A 20,060-nucleotide genomic window follows, 5' to 3' on the forward strand; every position below is an offset into this window, starting at 1 on the left:
GGATTGTGGGAAAGGAAACGAAATAAAGAGCATACATGAACACAAGAGGTTTGGAAAGCATTTTCAAACTTTATTTACAACTGTCACAGTGACAAAAGTAGTCTGAAAAAAATGCAAGCTTTTTTTCCCTGAGGCTCAAAAAAGAACTTTACAGAAATATAGAATGTAATATACAACAGGAGAAATTCAACTGGAGTGCTTTGTTCTTCAGACACATTCAAAAATGACAGAAATACAAGCAACAATTAAAAAAAAAGAGAGGCGCAAAAAGGATATGCTAATATTTAAAGACAAACAGCATTTCCACTCTGATCTTTTAAGCATTAAGGATTTTTGCTCGTCTTGAGTGGTTTACATTTGACAGCTTCAAAACTTGGGACCAAAATCTGCAAACAAAACAAGAAATAACTTTTTGGAGATAAAACTAGGGAGTTCAGGCTGGTGTGCAGGTATCACAGCTCATTCTACTGAACAGCAAGACAAGAACAGATGTCCAGCATACAAGACCGAAAAACATCTGGATCCATTGGTTTTAAAGCAACCTTGGACTAGGAAATGATGCAAGACAGGTTTCAGCGATGACAAAACTGTTAACCAAGATAGGTAGTACATGTGTGACAAGTTCTTGGCTGCCAAAAGAATACAGAGGAACACCAACTACATCCCTATATTATGCTTAAAATAATAATAATAATAACAATAATAATAAAAAACACTCCGGCAACCTCACGCCCACATGAAACAATGACTCACAGCTGTTAAAAAGTTATTGCCATTATGTTGAAAACACAAGCAAGACAAAGACTGGGGGTGGGGTGGGGATTAATCCTGCTGATTTTAAACAAGCAAATTCCCTAACTCCTTACCAGCGTTTTTTACTACTCATGAGGTATCAAATACAAATATATACACAAAGTCCCAACAGATTTCTTAAGAAAGGAGGAACAGAGGCGATAAACAAGGGACGTGCGAGACTAGGGGTTGTTTTGAATATCTTGTTAAGGCCATGATGCGCGTTTATTACATCTTTTTAGTGTCTCCAGAATTAAACATGGAAACGGTTGGCTTTTCATTTCTCAAGAGTGATCCTTTTATACTGTGAAGTCTCAGGAAGGACTTCTATCAAGAGGTCAAGACTTCTGCTTTCTTAGAAAGCAGCAAGTTTAGCTTATCCTGCAATTTGTTCTCCACATCCTAAGAGGATAGATTGGACAAAAACAGCGGCATCTGTTGCTAGGAATTTAGATCTTGGGAACAAGCTTCTGCCCATCAATAAAATCTCATAGATATGTTCAAAAAGCATATTATCTTCTCCAGAATACTGAGAGACCATAATACTTTTTTTTTGTTTTGTTTCTTTGAAGAGAAGACCTGCTTTCCTTCAATTATTACTTCTGTTAAAACTAACTTCAGATCATCTCCAAAGCTCTGTTAGGGTGCTCTGCATCTGTTGGACAAAGTTAGATTATGCGCTGTCATAAAGTGAGCTCTTCATCCAGGTTTTGCAAATGGTTATACTACACACATCCCTCAATGCCACTAGAAAAGCTGGCATCTCATACCCAACTAGATGTACTTCTGGATGGGAGACTTAACAGCAGCTTTGGTGCCCGGAAAATAATTTTATGGTAAAAATCTATTGAAGGTGGGTTTTTTTAAAAAAGGAAAATAAAACTCAACCTGTTTGTTACCATGTGCAGGATAAACAAAGCTATTGCAGAAAAGTGGCAAAGGACCATTTTGTAAAGTCATCAGCACTGTGCCAATGAAAAGAAGATTCACTGCTGTAAGATTTAAACGTAAGTCAGTCAAATACCTTTATCACGGTCACAAGACCCATTCGGGTTAGAATTTAAATGCATATTTTAAGTGGGGGCTGGGGGGGGGAGAAGGCGAAGATGGCTTTTGTCTGCAATGGGCTGGGCTAGCAAGTGCCAAACACCAACATTCTCAACAGGGTGTGCGACTTAGAGAGAAAAGATACTGAATGGGGTAACGTTATTGATCCGTTGCTCCTCGATGATGTTCAGCAGGGAAGACCTGCCATACTCTACTGTCATCGGAGCATTTCAGTGGCATGTTATCATACCTCTCAACCCACAACACACACACATACACACCAAAAAACCAAAAACCAAAGCACTATAAGAAGGCAAAGTTTTGAGAGATGAATACTAGTCTCATGCTTTTATAGCCAGAGGCAGCTGCATTTTACACATCTGCAGTCATTTCTTCCACCCCACACACTTCAGAAAAAAAGCGTGTTTCCTGCCCGTCTGATCCTCCACCAAAGCGCCCGGCAATTTCACGGCTACCCCCAGATAACCTTAACAAAATTCAACAGCTATCTTGAGAAGAGCAGCCATCCCCCTTCCACTACGGCACAACTGCCTTCCTTGCTTTCATTTGGAGATTGTCATGTCAAGCGCTTCAGTTCTCAATAGAGAATATGAAAAAACTAAGATCTTTTTGCAGGTGCAAAATTTGAATGTCTTTTGTAGAAAAAAAGACTTTTCAAAACAGTTGTGGTTCTCTTCCCCCCTCAAGATGACATGGCATCTTAAGTCGTACAGAAGACTCTATTGCTCCTTGCTCTCTTTCTTTGCTTCGTCACAGTTTTCTTCCTCTTGTTCCTGGACCAGGAACTCCTCGGGCGGCCATCTTAGCTCTCCGCTCTCCACATCCCCTTCTGTCGGCTCGACTACAATGGAAGGGAGACGGTCCTTCAGCTTGCAATAACGATCATAGTCTGAAGGGTCAGGGAAAATCTGAAAACAAAAGATTTACAACAGTCAGCACTTCTGTAGTATTGTGAGGTATGCTTGACATTCTCATCTCTTTTTATCATAACTGTGAGGTAGGTAGTGCCTTGGGTCCAGGGTTCCAACTGTGAGCATCATGGCTGAACAAGATTTTGAACCTAGGTCTGCCACATCAAAAACCAACCATCTGATCAGTAAACCACACAAATGATCTAAGGCAAGCCGATCTTGCCTGCAAGTGTTGTTTGGGTGAAACCTGGCTTCAAGCTATTGGCTAGCTCGTAATGTGGCCAGCTGCAATGCATGTTCAGGCGTTTCAGTGAACAGAATCATCTTCTTTAAACTTCTTCCCACATTGTACAGTTGAGATGGGGAGACTGCCGATGCCTACAAATCAGTACCCAACCTGATCTTAATTAGATTGAAATCCAACGTGTGTCCTACACAGAACTTGTCTGAAATATTCCAATATGTACAAGATGTACATTATGAGTGAATGGATGCCACTGAAAAACATTTGTGTTCTTAATAATATGGAATAGTATCAAAGTTCTGATGGTCCCATGGAAACGTATGTTCATGACTTTTGACTATAGCTTCCAGTGATGATTTGCATGTGTGAACACACACACAAATTATGGCTTGTTTTTTGAACATTTTCTAATTTTTAAAGGCTTTGTTTAATGATTTGTTGCTCATATGGAATGATTAATATTGCATTCATATACAGAACTAAGCTATCCCGAACTGGGCTGATGCAATTTAGTGGCTGCCTCTGACCAAACTGTATTAGCATAGCCCCAAAACAGGTTTTCTGGTGAAGGACCAGCTTGCATGGGGTGCCCCTTCTCTTGAACGCACCTAGCAAAAGCAGCTCTACATTGGGCCCTAAACAGATACACAAGCTAGTGGTACTTTTCAACACAACTTTTTGGTTCCTGAAATTCGTTCCGGTTGTGCAAATAAAACATCACAGATACAATTCTACAATATATGTTATTTGTGTGTGAAAACAGGCAAGATCCCAGGCATGCACTTCCAGATGCGGGAAGATGTCAGGTGTCATCCTGGCCCCCAGGCATCTTCATCACAAGTGACCAACAGCCAGGTGCAAAATGCGCCGGGCAAATTTCGAAGGCTGACCCTAAAGCTTCCAGAAGAATCTTAAAAAATTGGCCAAAGAACACCTAGAGACCAAGTAGTGTGAAAAGTTCACCACTCAACTCTGGTACTTGCCACAAGCTCAAGAATACAGAGTATTCCCATCTGCTCTTGCCGCCTGCATGTGTGCTTGCACGAGAGACTGGTCCACACAGCTCCCTCATGCATTATTTCAGCAGGTAGTGGGGATAGTCTGAAGCCTCTAATATCTACAATTAGGAATACAAGCTAGGAATAAGTTTTCCTTCTAAGCAGTTTGTGCCACCCTCCTTTCCAATGTGTTGCATTCTTGCCCGTGGCCAGTCCCATGATGAACACCAGTCTTTCCAGCTGTGCTACAAGGAAGCTGATCCAACTTTCCTCTGCCCCAGTTAGTATTTCCCAGATGTCAAGGCAAATTGCCTCATCCCGGCAACACAACAGAACCGTACCCGTTTCTTTTCCTTCAGAACAAACTTGTTCTGCTCTGCCCTATCGCAGGGCTTCAGCGCTTTCTATTTTTTGTATCAATGCTATGGCAACTCAAAATACAAGACCTCACACTTCGTTCTTTTCCCTTGGATCCTGCTGCCTGTTATCACCAGAGGCTGCAGGAGAATAGTCAAGGTACAAGGAAAGTGGACGGTGGACTTCCTAAGCTGAATGACCTGCTTGCTGCTCCCAGAGCCAGCCAAAACTTCCCTGTCTGCAATTTGGAGAAGATATTTGGTCTGGGTACCATCAGGTTGATGGGGGCTGCAGTCCAACAACAAGATTCCTACCTGTGGCCTAAGACAAAGGAGGCTCCATCAACAGAGCCCCCCTTTTCTTCATCGCACAAGGAAGCTGGCCAGGACTCCTGGGGAGAAAGCAGCAGACTCTGGGCTGCAAAGTGAAGAGTGCCAGCCTGCAGTCAAAGTCCTAGGAAGATAGAAAGCTGCCTTGCCCAGTCAGACAAGAGCTTAGTATCCGTAGCAGCTCTCCTATTCCTACCTGGAGATGGTGGGGGTTCACTTGATGGTCACCTTAAAGACACAGTTGTTTGCCTCCATCAGTGAGCCAGGCGCCACAGCTGATGCAGCTCCAAGTGGGCTTTCCCAGTGCTCCATCAAGCTGTCCCTCAACAGAAACTCCAGGCAGGATCTTTGGCAAGGCTGCCCTCCTGGTGGGGCTTAAGACTGGTGCCCACTACCTGCATTTAGCAGAATTAATTGGAAGGCACTTTTGTGTTGACAAGCTTTTCTGCATAGATAAAAAAGGTTTCTCCTGGTGTTTATTTTCCGTGGTTTTAAAGCCTATAGTCAGCTGTTTCTGGCGCTGTTTTCAAGAATTACTCTTAGCCATTTCCATGGCGTGTTTGTAAATCACCTTGACATACTTGTGAAAGGAGATTCATAAATAAAATTGTGCAGCCGCACAGCACAGATGGGGAATCTGTGGTCTTTCAGATGTGGTTGGGCTCCAACTCCTACGGGTGACAGCCAACATGGACAGTGGTCAGGAGTGATGGGAATTGTAGTCCAGCAACACCAGGAGGTCCCCACCCCCACTTTTGAAAATCTTTCCCCATACACAAGACAGTTTGTCTTGCGGGTCAGGCAGGACTTGCAATATTAACCGACTGCAGTCTTAAAATTCGGCAAAGAGCTTTGGCACTGATTTAGCACATCCATGGGGGGAAACAAAAGTATTCCAAGCTGATGCTTATAGTTAACAGCAGTGCAGGAAACACCAGAGCAATAAGCATTCACTGTCATGTTAGGTACATTAGGTCAAGCCAGAATAGCTGTTTTGGAAATAAACTGTCTGCTTCCGCCCACCCCCTTGAAAACTAAGGAATAAATGATTTCCTTAAATAAACATCCCTCAAACGTGCTGTGCTTAGTGTGCTTTTCCTCCCTCCTTTTTAAATAGAATGAACTATCTTATCTCCAAGCAGCTGCAATAGAGGAGGTCGGGATTTTTCCACTAACTCATGCTTTTTTAAAAATAATCAAGGCAGCATAAAAATGAGTTGTTGCAATTACACTCAAGGATTAGGGATGGCCCAATGGAAAATAAGTGAAGTCACATTTCCCAGCACATGACAGACAAGGAAACAAGACAAGGTTGTCTGTGGGAACAAAGGAACAGGAGAGGGGCTTTGCATGAGGACACTTTTATCCACATCCACGAGATGCTATCTGCTCTCTCCTCTTTACACAAGAGGTAGATTTCCATCCCTGGGGACTCAGGCACACTTACAGCTGTCCCAATACACAACAGCCTCTTGGGCTATCAACCAAGCTGATCAGAGAATAAATGCAAGCCAGTGACTGAATAGCAGCCTGGCAAGGGAGACTTTCCCATGATATCAGTAGAGAAATAAAGTGTTCGGATCCTTTGGAATGCCGGAGGTTAAAGAGTATCTCAGGGCGGGATGGAAAGAGACATGTTCCTGCTACTGAGTTGTGGTCCTGCTACTGAGCACAGCCTTGCATATAAGTGCTAGCCTGGTAGCCACAGGCACCCATAAATTGCATGCAGGTGTGTGAATGGAATTCTGTGCAGGCGAGTGAGCATGCTGGAGGAGGAGAAAGAGGAGGCCTTCATCCCTCCACTGCACCCAGCATAGAAACCAAGCAGGCTTCTAAAAGAGGGGAACCCCCCTCCTACTTGGTGCCCAGCATAGAATTGCAATTTTTGACTCTCCTCTGTCAGGCCAGTAAAAATGCTGCAGCGTGTTAACTTTTCTGGGCTTATTTACTAAGCTAGCTGAGCAGATCCTTGAACTCAAAGCCTGCATTCACGCTATCCATTTCAGGTTTGCATCACAGCTATTTACATAGCATGTGGGACTTGGTGTGCAAATATTTATTTGGTGTAGAAGCCAGATTATCTATGTTCAGACTATATTCTTTACAGGCCAAACTGCATTTGGAGTTAACAGGGGATAGGATTATGAGCCTAAGCAGTTTCTTTGATGGCCACAGCTTTCCACCCAGCTTGGGGTCTCCAGCTGTTTTTGGACCACAACCCCCATCATCCCTATCTAGCAAGACCAGTGGTCAAAGACAGGAACTGTAGTCCAAAACCAGCTGGAGACCCAAGTTTGGGAATCACTGAAGTAAGCCACAGAGGACAGATCCACCAGTGTCTGTTGGCTCCATAAGCTAAATGGAATCTTGTTCAGAAGCAGCAACACTAGAAATAAAGACGAGATGGGCAGCACCTTTGTGGTGCCCCAACTCTGAGCTTCCAGCAACCCCTGGCTTGCCACTTCTGAGACTGGATGGGGCAGCAGGAGGACTTTTGATCTCATCTAGCAAGGAAATCCTTAAGCCATGAAAGGCATTTGATTGCAAACGAATAGCCAGCTGCTGCAAACTAGGAGCCAGATAAAGCAGAAGATTCCTTTCCTGAACGGCATTTTAGGTAGTTTTTCATTTTCTTCGACACAACGCAGAAACAACGCATTTCGGTACCAGACGCCCACCTGGGACTTTTACTGTGCTCTTGTGACAGTTGCCAAAAACAGCTCCCACATATGGAAGCTAGGATCATATAGGCTTGCCCTGGTCAAGCTCATTGTACTTCCATGTCTGCTCTCAGTCACCCTTCTCACTTACGTATTTATTTCATCTATATCCTACTGTCTTTTCCCAGAAGCTCAAGGTGGCATAAAGGTGTTCTCATTTAATCCCCACTATAACCGTGTGAGGCAGGTAAGGCTGAAAAGCAGTGACTGGCCCCAAGTGTGCTGCTTGGCTGACTGGGATTTGAACCCTGGTCTCCCAAGCCCCAGTTTGATACACTAACCATTACACCACCCAGAACTATCTACACATGAGTAAAGCACCAATAAGGACAGAGGAAATGTTTGTTGGGAATCTTATTGCTGCAGTGATAAACAAATGGAGCCCAATATGTGGAAAACCATTTTGCATCTCAAAAACAGTAGCAGGATGCCTTTTGAAAAGTTTATTTAGAAGATTTGAAGCAAGCATTAGGAATATATGACATTAAGAGCTATTTGACAGTGGAATGGGCTACCCCAAAAGGTGGCAAACTCTCATTCGCTGGAAGTTTTTAAACAAATTAGGTGGCTATCTGTCAGGGATTCTTTGCCTGTTAATCCTGCATTCCAAGGCTTTGGCCTAGATGGCCTCTGAGGGTCCCTGACATCTTCACAGTTCCATGATTCAGTTGCAGTGGTACCTCAGGTTAAGTACTTAATTCGTTCCGGAGGTCCGTTCTTAACCTGAAACAGTTCTTAACCTGAAGCACCACTTTAGCTAATGGGGCCTCCTGCTGCCGCTGCACCGCCGGAGCATGATTTCTGTTCTCATCCTGAAGCAAAGTTCTTAACCTGAAGCACTATTTCTGGGTTAGCAGAGTCTGTAACCTGAAGCCTATGTAGCCTGAAGTGTATGTAACCCAGGGTATCACTGTATTTATATCCTGCTTTTCAGCTACAAGAGCACTCCAAGCAGTTAGCTACCTAGCCAAAGACTGAAAAGATCTTCATTGATGGAACAACAGTTTGCTTTGGCCTAAAACTCAACTCATGCAAACACAAAACTACTTTATTTTCTTGCTCAATGCCTCAAAATCAAACTGAAATTCAAGCTCTAAACTTGAAGATCATCTGCTTCTTCTGTGCCAGGTGACACCCTCCTCTCCCCCAGCCCCACCCCCCTGCTGCTTCCTCTAGAGTTGACTGAACTTGGCACCAAGAGTGGAAAATGTTTTAACAACCACAAAAAGGCTTGCTGTACGCGAGCTTGCTCGAGTACAAACCAAAAGAGCTCAGCTGCAGTGCAAAACTGCAGTGCAAGGAAACAAGCTATGCTAATAAGGAATCCAAAACAACTGGAGAGAATTTAAAAGGCATCTAGCGAACTGCACAGCCGACTTCATTGTCTGTGTAACCAGCAAGTCCTACAGCAGGGCAGTGCATTTTGCACAGCCGTGACATGGGTAGGGAACCTGTGACTGCCCAGAGCAGGCATAGGCAAACTCAGGTCCTCCAGATGTTTGGGACTACAATTCCCACCATTCCTAGCTAACAGGACCAGAGGTCAGGGATGATGGGAATTGTAGTCCCAAACATCTGGAGGGTCAGAGTTTGCCTATGCCTGGTCCAGAGGCTGCCGGACCACAACTCCCATCAACCCCGGCCAGCATGGCCAGCTGTCAAGGATGATGGGGGTTGTAGTCCAACCAGGTTTTGAGGCCCACAGGATTCCCATTCCTAAATGCTGGCAGTACAGCTGGGGTCCCAACATCAGGCCTATGATCCACCAAGCCAAATGCAGCAGCCCATCAGAGCTTGGGGAAAAAGCTTGAGATTTTGCCACTTGGCTGAGATGGCAAGCACATGGTGGTTATCAAGCACTTGGCAGGTGAAAGGTTTGGCATGTTGGATCCCTAGTTGTGCAAGCCAGCCTCACACACCACAAGACCAACCCAAGGAATGTACTGCTCCCAAACAAATGCACCATGCAATCCAACCAGGGTGTCCATCCCAGGGCTACTTCCACATTTAAGGAATGCTCTTGCTCCTTGCGCAGCACACAGGAGAGGAATCACTCCAACATGCTCTGCAAAACAGGAAATTATTTTGGGCCACGACTCCTGCTTATACAATCACCACCCTTAATGGCTGCTCCAAACCACCACTTGGGTCGCTTGTGCCATCAGTCGCTTGAATGCTCATTCCCAGCAGAGTCAGTGGATTTAGTTAACCAGCTGTTCAAGGCAATCCGAGCACAAAAAGCAAAACACTCGCCTCTAAAGTTAGTCATATTGTTTGCCGGGCACAGCTGACACAACTTGAGATTTCTTTCAATGGCCCTTAGTTCAAATTCCATTCCAGCAGGATTTTTTTTTTTAAAAAAAGGTTTGAAGTCAAGGCATTGTTTTGACACCAGGCTAGTAAAATGATTAATTAGTTCTTAACCAGCCTCAGTTTCAAGCAGTTATTAACCTCTGCAGTCAAATGACATTAACAGAGTGAACATGCAAAGTGGTGATTAAGCATTTCCAAGGAGTAAGAAAGCACAACACAGTCAAAGGGAGAGGCAGACTCAGAAGACCAAACTAGGCTGCTCAACGTTCAACAGGCTGAAAACAAACCAAGCCTTCATCTGGACATCAATCCATTTAGTGGATGACATAGTTAGAAGACTTGCCATTTTATTATTCCTGCAGGAATTAGGGGACATCTGAAATCATTCCAAAAAATAGACGTTCCCTTTTGCCACTCTACCAGATGCATTCTGAGGCATGATCAAAGCTCAAGGGAGTGCAAATACCCTACCAACGATCCACCCTCGTAAACAAAGGCAAGTGGTCAGTACACTTCCTGGAACCCCATGTTTACTTGCTACTTATTTTGCAGAAGGGCTGGGTATTCTTTTAAATAGACAATAGACCTACTCATGTTTTTGTCCCAAACATTGGGGTTTCCTGTCAAACAACCGGGGGCAATGTGTGGCTGCTGGCAGGAGACTTGAGGGGTAAAAGCACAGCCCTGCTCCACGTAAGCACCATTATGCTCTATGTGCAGGTAATGCGCAAAAATGGTTAATGAAGTGGTCAACTGTGCAGCCAAATTTGACACCTTTACTCCTTTTCCCTGGTAGACCCTGTTAATCCAGACTGCCGTTAGGGGGCAACTGCATATTCCCCAGCTTAAAAACCACCCCTGAATTTAAAAAGACAGCATGTTTGGAAGAAAGCTGTGCCAAACCCTTCTCCCCAACACCATGCCAGAAGAAAAGGAAGGATATAAATGGGAGAAAATTACTACAAGCACTAATTGCCACAAGCTATTTTAATGGAATTGGCCAGAGATGCTGTGTATATATTTTTTTTTAAAGGTACAAGTACAGCAATATTTGGGCCCTTCTGGTTTATGGGCACACAAGATATGGATTTCAGCAAGTCTGGATTAATAGGAAGCTTTAGAGTAAATGATCAATGTTGGTGCTTCCACAAATAAACTGAGTTAGGAAAAACAGGAAGGATACTGCACATCTCTTACAGAAACGAAAGAAAAACCTGCATTCCTGCATTTGGAAACAGGAATTATTGCTTTACTGCAAAGGGAAGCCAATGGGATGCCTTGCAGTTGTGTCATTGGCCCCCCAACTCCCATCAGCTTCAGCCAATGGTCTGATAGGAAGGAGGGTCACAGGGCTCACCATCCCATCTGTTACCCAAAAGAGAAAGAATCTCCACTTCTATTTGGGTGAGTGGGAGAACATGTGACTTTCTAGTTTACTAAACAGAGAAACCAGCAAGAACCTTACAGCAATCTTTAGAATTGCAATGAAAACGTCCCAAAAAGTTTTGAGCAGAGTTTCTGAGTTGAAAAATGCAAAAAACAAAACAAAAAAAAAACCACCAAAAACAGCCCAGGAGAAGCCAAAGTCTTTAAAAATGGAAAAGGAAAAGTGTAAATTTGTCAATGTCTGTATGTGGGACATTGTGAGAAGTCATAGTTAGCAATGCAGAGACTGCACAAAGTCAAGTGCGAAAACTGAAGGCACAGATGACCAAATGGGAGGTTTAGCTACTTCCTGGGGACACTGCAGCACGCAAGCTGGGAGTGGGGTTGAGTATATTCCCCCTCCCCCCAGGACATCAGCGGCCAGGTGAAGCCTGCATAGACCACTGTGGTCCTATTCTGACCCAGTTCATCATAGCCACTGGCAGCCAAACAGCACTTGAGAACTTAAGCACTGTACATGTTGGCACTGGAAAGGTGCCACCAGTTACAGAGGTTTGAGCCATCTGGATATGCCCCAAGGTACATATTGACCCTCCAAATAGATTATCAAAGACTGAGGACTTAACACAGCTGCCAGGAAAAGATGAGAGCAGGTTCTCGTTTCGTCCACATGCAAACCTTTGGCCATAATCCTCAAAAAAACCACCAGCCCTCCCCAACCTCATGCCTTTCAGGTGGTTGTTGGGACTGCAACTCCCACCTGCCCCAGCTGGAATGGTTGTCCAGCCACCATCTGGAGGGCACCAACTTGAAGAAGGCCAGTCAAAGCCATTTAATCGTAAGTAACTTAGTAGGGGATTTTCGCTTTTGACTTCTTGGTGAGCGGAGAAGTTAGGCTGGAAAAAATGCAGGCCCTACCATTTCCCAGGGGGCAGCTTATCATAGTGACTTTATTCATTCATACATAAGTTTTAGGCTCTACCCTTCTTCCCCTGGTTATCATAAATTAAAAGGCAGAAAAAGTAACGACAGTTCTGAAAACTGAAAATCAAATTAGAGCCAGGTCATAGAATGAGGGAGGCAAGCAAAGAGGGAATTAGGACCTCCCTTCACCCCTCAGGACATTATACCACCTGCCAGCTGCCCTGGGAATTCATTCCTAATGAATTCTTTTGATATCAATTTAGTATTTTATTTCCAATTTACTTCCAAGTAAACAATTCAGGAAAGGGGTAGAGCAACTGCTTTGAGTGCAGAAGGGCCCAAGTTTCAGTCCCTGGTGTTTTCCGGCAGGGCTGGGAAGGAACTCTTGTCTTAAACCCTGGAGAGCAATTGCCAGTCCGTGTAGACAAAACCAAACTAGGTCTGATTCTGACTTGGCAAAAGGCAGCTTCCTACGCTACTTTTAAGCTGCCCTGAGAGTATTTGCGTCTTTAAAAGTGGACTATACAGAAATAAAATGCAAGGACAAAAACATGCCTGCTTAAAAACAGAATTTAGAAGTGCCTGGGCAAATAAAAAGCTCTATGCCTAGTGCCAAAAAGGCCCGGGTTGATGCCAGGTGAGCCTCCTTGGACAGGGCATTCCTAAGATTTCTGGCATGCCAGAAGCCTACATGTCCACTGTGGCAATCTCCACTCCGAGTGCTGCTAGTCCAAATGTAATAGTAACTCCAAAGCCCCAGGACAACAGGTGCTTCGTCCGACAGCTACTTCCTGTTTTGCTTTTGGGTTTGCAGCTGTCATTCCAGGGAATGGTGACATCTGCAATTGCCCTGTGCAATGTATATATTCGTTTCTTTGTTGTAACCTTTTTTTGCTTTTGCTTTTTACAATCAGCGGGTCAATGCTCCCCTCTCCCACAAAAAAAAACCAGCATCATGTTGGGAGGATTATAATTCAAGCACTCAAAGCCTGTCTAGTTTCTTCATTAGAATACCAACATATGAAAAGATAATAGAAACAAACCTACAGGAGACTGAAATGCTGCAAAGTAAGTGGGGAACCTTTGGCCCTCCAGATGTTGCTGAACACCCATCATCACTGATCACTGGCCATGCTTGCTGGGGCTGATAGGAGTTGTAGTCTGTCCACATCTGGAGGGCCAAGATTCTCAATGCCTGCTGCAATGCTGCCGCTTGGCTCCTCTTACAATGCAGAAAAATTGCCCTTGACCTAAGGAGGATGCTGAGTCATCATTCCTAGCAAGTATCACATGGCAACCCATATCCAGTGCCACTTTTAAGCTCATCTGTATCATCAGTGAGTTCACATCTGGCTTCTCCTTCATGTCCAGCTGACGGGTGAGCCCTTATGCAAAACCAAAGGGATGCTAAAATAAGTAAATGCTTGCAATGTTTCAATGTGGCTTTTCTTACACTCAATGCTGCCAGCAGCCCATGTTTCTGTTTGCTTGTTTGTTTGCAAAGCTGTAGGCAGTTAACAGACAGTGGTTTAGGCACCCTGAAAGAATCCAAAGGGTCTAGCCATAGCATGTGTGTAACCAAAGCAAGCATTCGTAACATTTGTTGTGACTTCCAATTATCATTTTAGTTGGTGGGTTTTGCAAACACACCATAAATGAGATCTCTGTGATATTATGTGACTCATCACCATTGCTCCTCAGCCTCATTGTGAACAGTTTGCCTTCTGGCACTGGCAAGTTAAAAATCTAGCTTGGTGCATCAAAAACAAAGCAAGTAGGGTGTCTGTACTGTGACAAGACCTTCCCAGATTTCTCTTACAAAATTAAGGCAAACCTTGCTGTGTTTCATGTTGTGGCCTTGCAAGACATACGTGTTAACTTCAGATGCTGCCTAAGCCGTGTGTTCAAGTGTGGGCTGCCAGAAGAGTGGATCATTTAGATCAGGCACCCCCAAACTTGGCCCTCCAGCTGTTTTGGGAATACAACTCCCATCATCCCTAGCTAACAGGAACAGTGGTCAGGGATGATGGGAATTGTAGTCCCAAAACAGCTGGAGGGCCGAGTTTGGGGGTGCCTGATTTAGATGAAATCTTGAGACAACTTAACATAGATAATAGGACATGAATTGTGTGAAAAGGTGCCACAGTGCGGTGGAGTGCTGAGCACTTTGCTTAAACTCCATTCATTACAATGCAATCTAAGCATTCTGTAACCTGTGTTGGATTAAGATCTAGGTGTAGTGACTTTATTCCAGGCTGCCCAAAGTGTTACCTCAAACATTTTATTTCTACCCCAGCCAAGTGTTCCACATCCCTAGCTTGAAAATAAGTCAATGAGGTTTTACTCCCAAGTAAGCATGCAGAGAATCAGGCTGGTAGGTCAGCCTGTTGAAAAGGCGTCAACATCTACTCCCAACAGATTGTGCTGGTTAACAGTGTTCTATGAAGCGGAGGAAACATACCTGGTATGACAGGCCATCCTTGCGGGGGCTTAAGCCAATCTCGTCCATAGATGGAGCGCTCATCACCTCAGTCATGTCAGCTGATCTCAGATAATCAGAGCTGGAAACAGAGGCAGAAAGAGAGAGAGAGCTTCAGCTGTTGAGAGTTCCATGAAATGAACACAATCACTGGACCAAGTGGAATTATTACTAAGGCTTCATGTTGTTGAAGAACCATTCAGATGTTGATCAACATGGTAAAGCCTTTCAACCTTTCCAGTTTAGGAAAGGGCCTTGGTTAATTTTTTCAAAAAAACAGAATGGAACACTTCAAGTCACTTTGGGCCTCTCGACTCCTTTGATTTCAAAGTTCAACCCCTCACTCAAAGGAAGATCTTGTACAAGTTTTAGCCAAGTTTAGAACAACAGCTGGAATCAGCAGTCAAGTCTTTACAGACCTGGGGTCTTTAATCCAGACAACACTGAACAAGTCCTCTTCTTTCCCACTCTGCTATTCTCCTTACATAGACCCTTTAAAAAATAAGTGTTACTGTTTAGGGCAGCAACCAGCCATAAGGATGGAGCACACGATTCGGTTGTGGGTCCTAACCCACCTGGCCTAAGGCCAAACCCCTCCTAGAAACAAATCAATCTGAGACTTTCTAATGCCTACCCCAACCCTGTGTTGAAAGCCTATCAATTCCATAACCTCTTCAAAACAATGGTAAAGAACCTTGTCAAATGGAGCACTTATGCAGCTCCAAAGGCTTTAATTCTGATTAATTCTGTAACTTTGGTTTCAGGAACTGCCACACCGGGGGTTAAAGATGCACTCATATTTTCCTATATAATGAATTCTGAAAGCAAAAGTGGATTTGCATACACATCCAGTAACTTCTGCATTTTGGTGTGTGCTTAACCATTTTCAATTTCCAGGCACAGCACTTTATAAAGCTTGCCTGCATCCATTCATGTTGCCATAAAAGAACTGTGTTGCAGTCTGGAAGCTGCTCTGAATCAGCTTCAGACGTACCCCAGATAATAAAATGCAATGGCACTATAAAATAGCAACAGAAATGCTTGCCCGCTAGTCACCAGTGCTCAATCTTTGGTGGACACAGCAGAAGGGAGCGCTCTTCTCTGTGCATACTTTATACCCTTGCCAAGTGGCGACAGCTCTTATAGATTCATACAGAATACCAAGTTTAAGCTTTAACACATATGCATAATACAAAATGCAAACAGCTCATGCTAGGAAATCAGTTGTGCAGATAACAGATATGTGTACTTATTAGTGACATCAATGCATACAGCACTCAAATATATTACAATAATAATAAAGACAGGTCTCTGCTCCAAGGAGCATACAATCTTACAAGGCCACAGAGAAAAGTCATTGAAAGCCTCCCTGACGTGAATCAACTTATTTGCTGCTGCTGCATCTTAGCTCTATGCGTAAGTGAGAGCTACATCAGGATCAGCTCAGCTCTGTGTATCTCCAGGACTAGACAAACAGGGAGGAAACTAATCTGTTCATTTACCCACCTTGCTGTGGCCCTCCTGCCTTCTATATTGGGGCCTATGGACTATCTCTTTACAGTGCTTCTAGAAAAAGGAAGCGAAACTGGATTTTGTTCTGTAAAATGCTTAAAAAAAGTGCAGAGACAACCAGCTTCTTAGGAATTCCCTGCTAGAGTTATTCAAAGGTTACGAAAGCCAAGGAGTGGGTTGTAGCCTGCCGAACTCTATAGTCTGCTTTGCTCTGCAAGAAAACTTGAATATAAAAATAACAGCAACCAGCTGAGGTCAAGTAAACAGCTACCTCCTTTTTTCAATTTCAAGCTGGGGAGAAGAGAAAAGCTGAGGCTTAGCAGGAAATTAGCTCGCTGGGTAGCTACATGCTGGTCAGCAGTTAGCTTGCCCTACCGGCTAACAGCTGGATGGTGTACAACCCAAACTGTGCTATCTGGCAAGTATAACTGACTAGTAAGCATCAGAAGCGCCCCACCAAGCGAGAGCATGGTTTCCAGACAAAAATACACTAGGGAGGCAAAGCAGACTACTTGCCAAACATCTCCACACAGCTTGCAGGTCTAGAGAGCAGAGTTTGCTTTGGTGCTATTCTCCCCTCACTTGCTCTTCAGAAAGCTGTGCAACCTTTGCAAAAAAAACAACTCACTCGCTGCATCCCTGCCAGTTCTATTAAAACCACTCAGGAATTTACCACAGGTAGAGCATCTCTTGTGCCAAGGGATACTCATACTGCTTTTGGTATTCATCATGAGAGGCATCCAGTGTTTTCATATTTGTGTGTGGTGTATGTGAGGCCACAGAATCAGATTCTGAATTGCCATCTAGCTTTCAAGCCCCTCTCTGTGCCAGAAAAGCACAATCCCCTGAAGCCTGCCTCGCAGATGCCTGACCAGCCTTTCTCTGAAAGCAGCCCAAGGAAGATGGTTACACAACTTCTCTGGGCAGCTCACGCCTTTCCTAGCAGTTACAAGGCTGTAGAGAATACAGCGGAAAGACGCAAATACGTAAGGGTAGATTCAGGCGGGCTAAAATGCACCACCTCAAGGCATCATTTGAATGCAACCCCATCATCACAGCCTCAAGCAAAAATTCCAGGAGTTCTTCAGAGCCTCAGTTCTGCCCTGGAACCATTTTCCAAGCTCAGGTCCCAGCCTTGGCATGTAAGACAATGAATAATAATTTACAGAGAGCTTCTGAACATATGCAGAGTGACCTTCCAGCACTACTAAACACAGCCAGCTCAACACATCTGGGATTAAGGGTCAGGGCTTCCGATTTGCCTACAGTCCTTACACCACCTTTAGATATTAGTCCCTGGCAAAATCTGTTTCCCCGTAATCCTGCACCCATTCGGAGGGGTGTGTGGGTTACTTGCCAAGCCAAGAGCGGCTGCTGCGGCGACTACTCCCCGCCCCTTGTCAGCAGCCGGCTGCTCGGATCACTACTGCCTTTGTTGCAGGCTTGCAGAGCAGCAGCTGCCCAGCAGCAAACTTCCTCACGCGATTAAGTTTCCCCTCCGGGTTGCAGGACTGCGCCCCTCCACACTCTCGGGTGATATTTTGTTTGGGGCCGGGGGAGGGTGTTGTCTTTGCAGATCGAACATCAAAACTGACAAGCGACTTTTCAAACACAGACAGTCGCTATTTAGCCGTCATTACTGAGCCCCCGCCCCCCAAATGCCCCTCTAAAATCCGTTGCTCGGGGTGCAGCGTCTGCAAAGCCCTGGCTGCAGAGCAAGCGCTCTAAGCAAGCGAGCAGCGCCCATTCAAGATGCTCAAGCGAGGAGCAGCGGCGGCTGCCGCCTCGCCGTGCAAACTGCCGCCGCCTCCTGTTGCAGCAACCCCAGCTTCGCCGAGCCGCTTCGCCGGGCGGGGTGAAATGGAGGACAAACGCCGAATGAATAACCGCTTAACCGGCGCCCTCTCTCCCCCTGCCCCCAGCAGCAGAGCGTGCACCGACTGCTAAAGAGGCTTCGCATTCAAAACGGCGTAGCTGCACCGCCGAGCAACAGCAGGCTGCAATCCCCGGCGCGTTTACTCGGGCGAAAGCTCCGTGCAACTTGGCGGGTCTTGCTTCCGCGTAAAGCGTGAACAGAGTCGGGCTTGCAGGGGGCTTTGCTTTTTTGAAAGGGGGGCGGCAGAATTAGACCCAGGCTGCCTTTTTCCAAGTCTCCACGTTTCTGGCCAGGATCTTGACCTAAGCTTCCCCGAAGCCTCTTCCACCGAGCGTCTCCTTTTGTTCCTCGCCGATCCCCTGCGCAACCTTGAACTTGCTTCTCCCCTCAAGTTCCCAAGTCTGACTAGTTGGGTTTCTCGAGCCTTCCTGGAAAAAGTCGACCCCCCTCTCCCCAGCCTGCAACCCGGATCTCGTAATCTACATTTGCGACCCACGAGTACAGTAGCAAAGACCAGCAAACGAGGTACTCACCAGTGAATGGGGAAAAATACAGACATGAAGTCTTAACAAAGAGGGTGACCCAACGTCCTTTGTATCTGAGCACAGGGGGGCAGAGCCGGAAAGGAGGAACGGGCTGGCCTCGCTAAGGAAGAGCGGCCACCACCGGACGATTTGCACCGAGAGGAAAGCGCCCGCTTGGACAAGGAAGGGGGTAGGAACGGCTGAGCAGCGCTGGTAACCCGCGCGCACAAGAGGAAACTACGCTCGACTTTCTCTGCAAGGCTGACTCGCGGAAAGAAAGTGGGCAGCTCCTTTTATAGACGAGGGAGGCGTGCCTCGGCCCGCAAGGCCCGCCCACCCGCTCCGATGATGTCACCAAAATCATGAATGGTTTCTTGCGCTCAGCCTGTAGCAAAGCCGCGTCTCGGAAGAAAGGAGCGGGATGCCGAGCTCTCCTATTGGCTGGCTCCTATGGCATCATCTTCGGCACGAGCGCGCCTTGCTGCTGATGTCTGTTGTTACCTAACCCACATCGCAGTCAATCAAGCCAAGTTTGGGTATATGTAAAACCACTCCTTTAGCTTTTCTTCCTGGGTTGCATGGCTGTGGGCACGCGCTTGCCACCCCCCCACCGCCTCCCTTAAAAAATAAAATAATAAAAGCACCTAGCTCCGCTGAGAAATGAAGCGTTTCCGAAGAGGTCAGAGGATCTGCCAACGCAAGAGTTCTTAAGTAGGATGCAGTTGCTAAGAAAATAGCCGAGAGGTTCATTTAAGGTAGCTTTTCATTCATAACAATGGGGGCGACAAACACGGTGTGTCTGTCTTCGCTGCGCTTGGAAAGGCAGTCGCTTCGCCAGCACAGAAGTGAAATCTAGCTATGCGTTCTAGCTACACCTACTGTCCGGTTATAATTATTTCCAACAATGACAATAGGCGAAGGCTTTGAACAGCAACCAGCTGGAAATACGCAAGTGATATTACCCTTTCGCCTCGAACTGTGTAGTAAGGAGTGGGAGTGAAAAGTTGGCTGCTATTTTTGGTTTTCCTACTCTGCCTAAGATTGATTTTTAAAATAATCCATGGGAACGTGAAAGGAGGCAGTGGCTTTGCAGGATCATAAATTTACTGGGCTGAACTACTTTCCCCTCTGCCTTGCTCCCCCACCCCACCCCCAGAATGGGATTTATTTTTAATATGCTTACAATATGTGGGAGTAAAGAATAGTTTTCCCACGAGATTGAATCACTGAGGAACCCACAAAGCTAACAGTTTGATCATTAGTCTGTCTAGCTCAGCTTTGGCTGATGGGAGCTGGGCTCCATCAACCCCTGGAGGGCAGCAGGTTGCTTATACCTACACGGACTGGCAGTGGCTCTCCAAGGTTTAAGAGAAGAATCCTTCCCAGCTCCAGCAAGAGATGCTGGGGATCAAATCTGGAAACAGGCACCCTAAATCTACCTCTGAGCTACTGCCTTTCTTCCCCAGCTCACAGACACGAAAGTCTGAGGTCAAATCCTTTATTTTCCACCAGTAAGTAAACAGCACCTGCTTCCTGGTACCCAGAGCAGCCACACAGCTGTGTTGTTGTGAAGATATTCCAGCTGAATGTAGGAATGTAGCACATATGGGGTCGCCGTAGAACAGAA

General features: G+C 45.5%; 1 protein-coding gene across 1 annotated transcript; it reads right to left on the minus strand.

The window, feature by feature from the left end:
• Window positions 1–49: 49 nt before the first annotated feature.
• LBH (LBH regulator of WNT signaling pathway) lies at window positions 50–18,712 on the minus strand. The gene is made up of 3 exons (XM_081904564.1): window positions 18,443–18,712; window positions 14,504–14,603; window positions 50–2,768 (listed from the first exon to the last, which is right to left on the minus strand). The coding sequence occupies exons 1-3, from the start codon at window positions 18,466–18,468 to the stop codon at window positions 2,580–2,582; spliced, it is 315 nt and encodes a 104-aa protein (XP_081760690.1). The 5' UTR covers window positions 18,469–18,712; the 3' UTR covers window positions 50–2,579.
• Window positions 18,713–20,060: the final 1,348 nt, after the last annotated feature.

This window comes from Podarcis melisellensis (genome assembly GCF_964234715.1).
Source record: "Podarcis melisellensis genome assembly, chromosome: 3".
Taxonomy (NCBI): Eukaryota; Metazoa; Chordata; class Lepidosauria; order Squamata; family Lacertidae; genus Podarcis; species Podarcis melisellensis.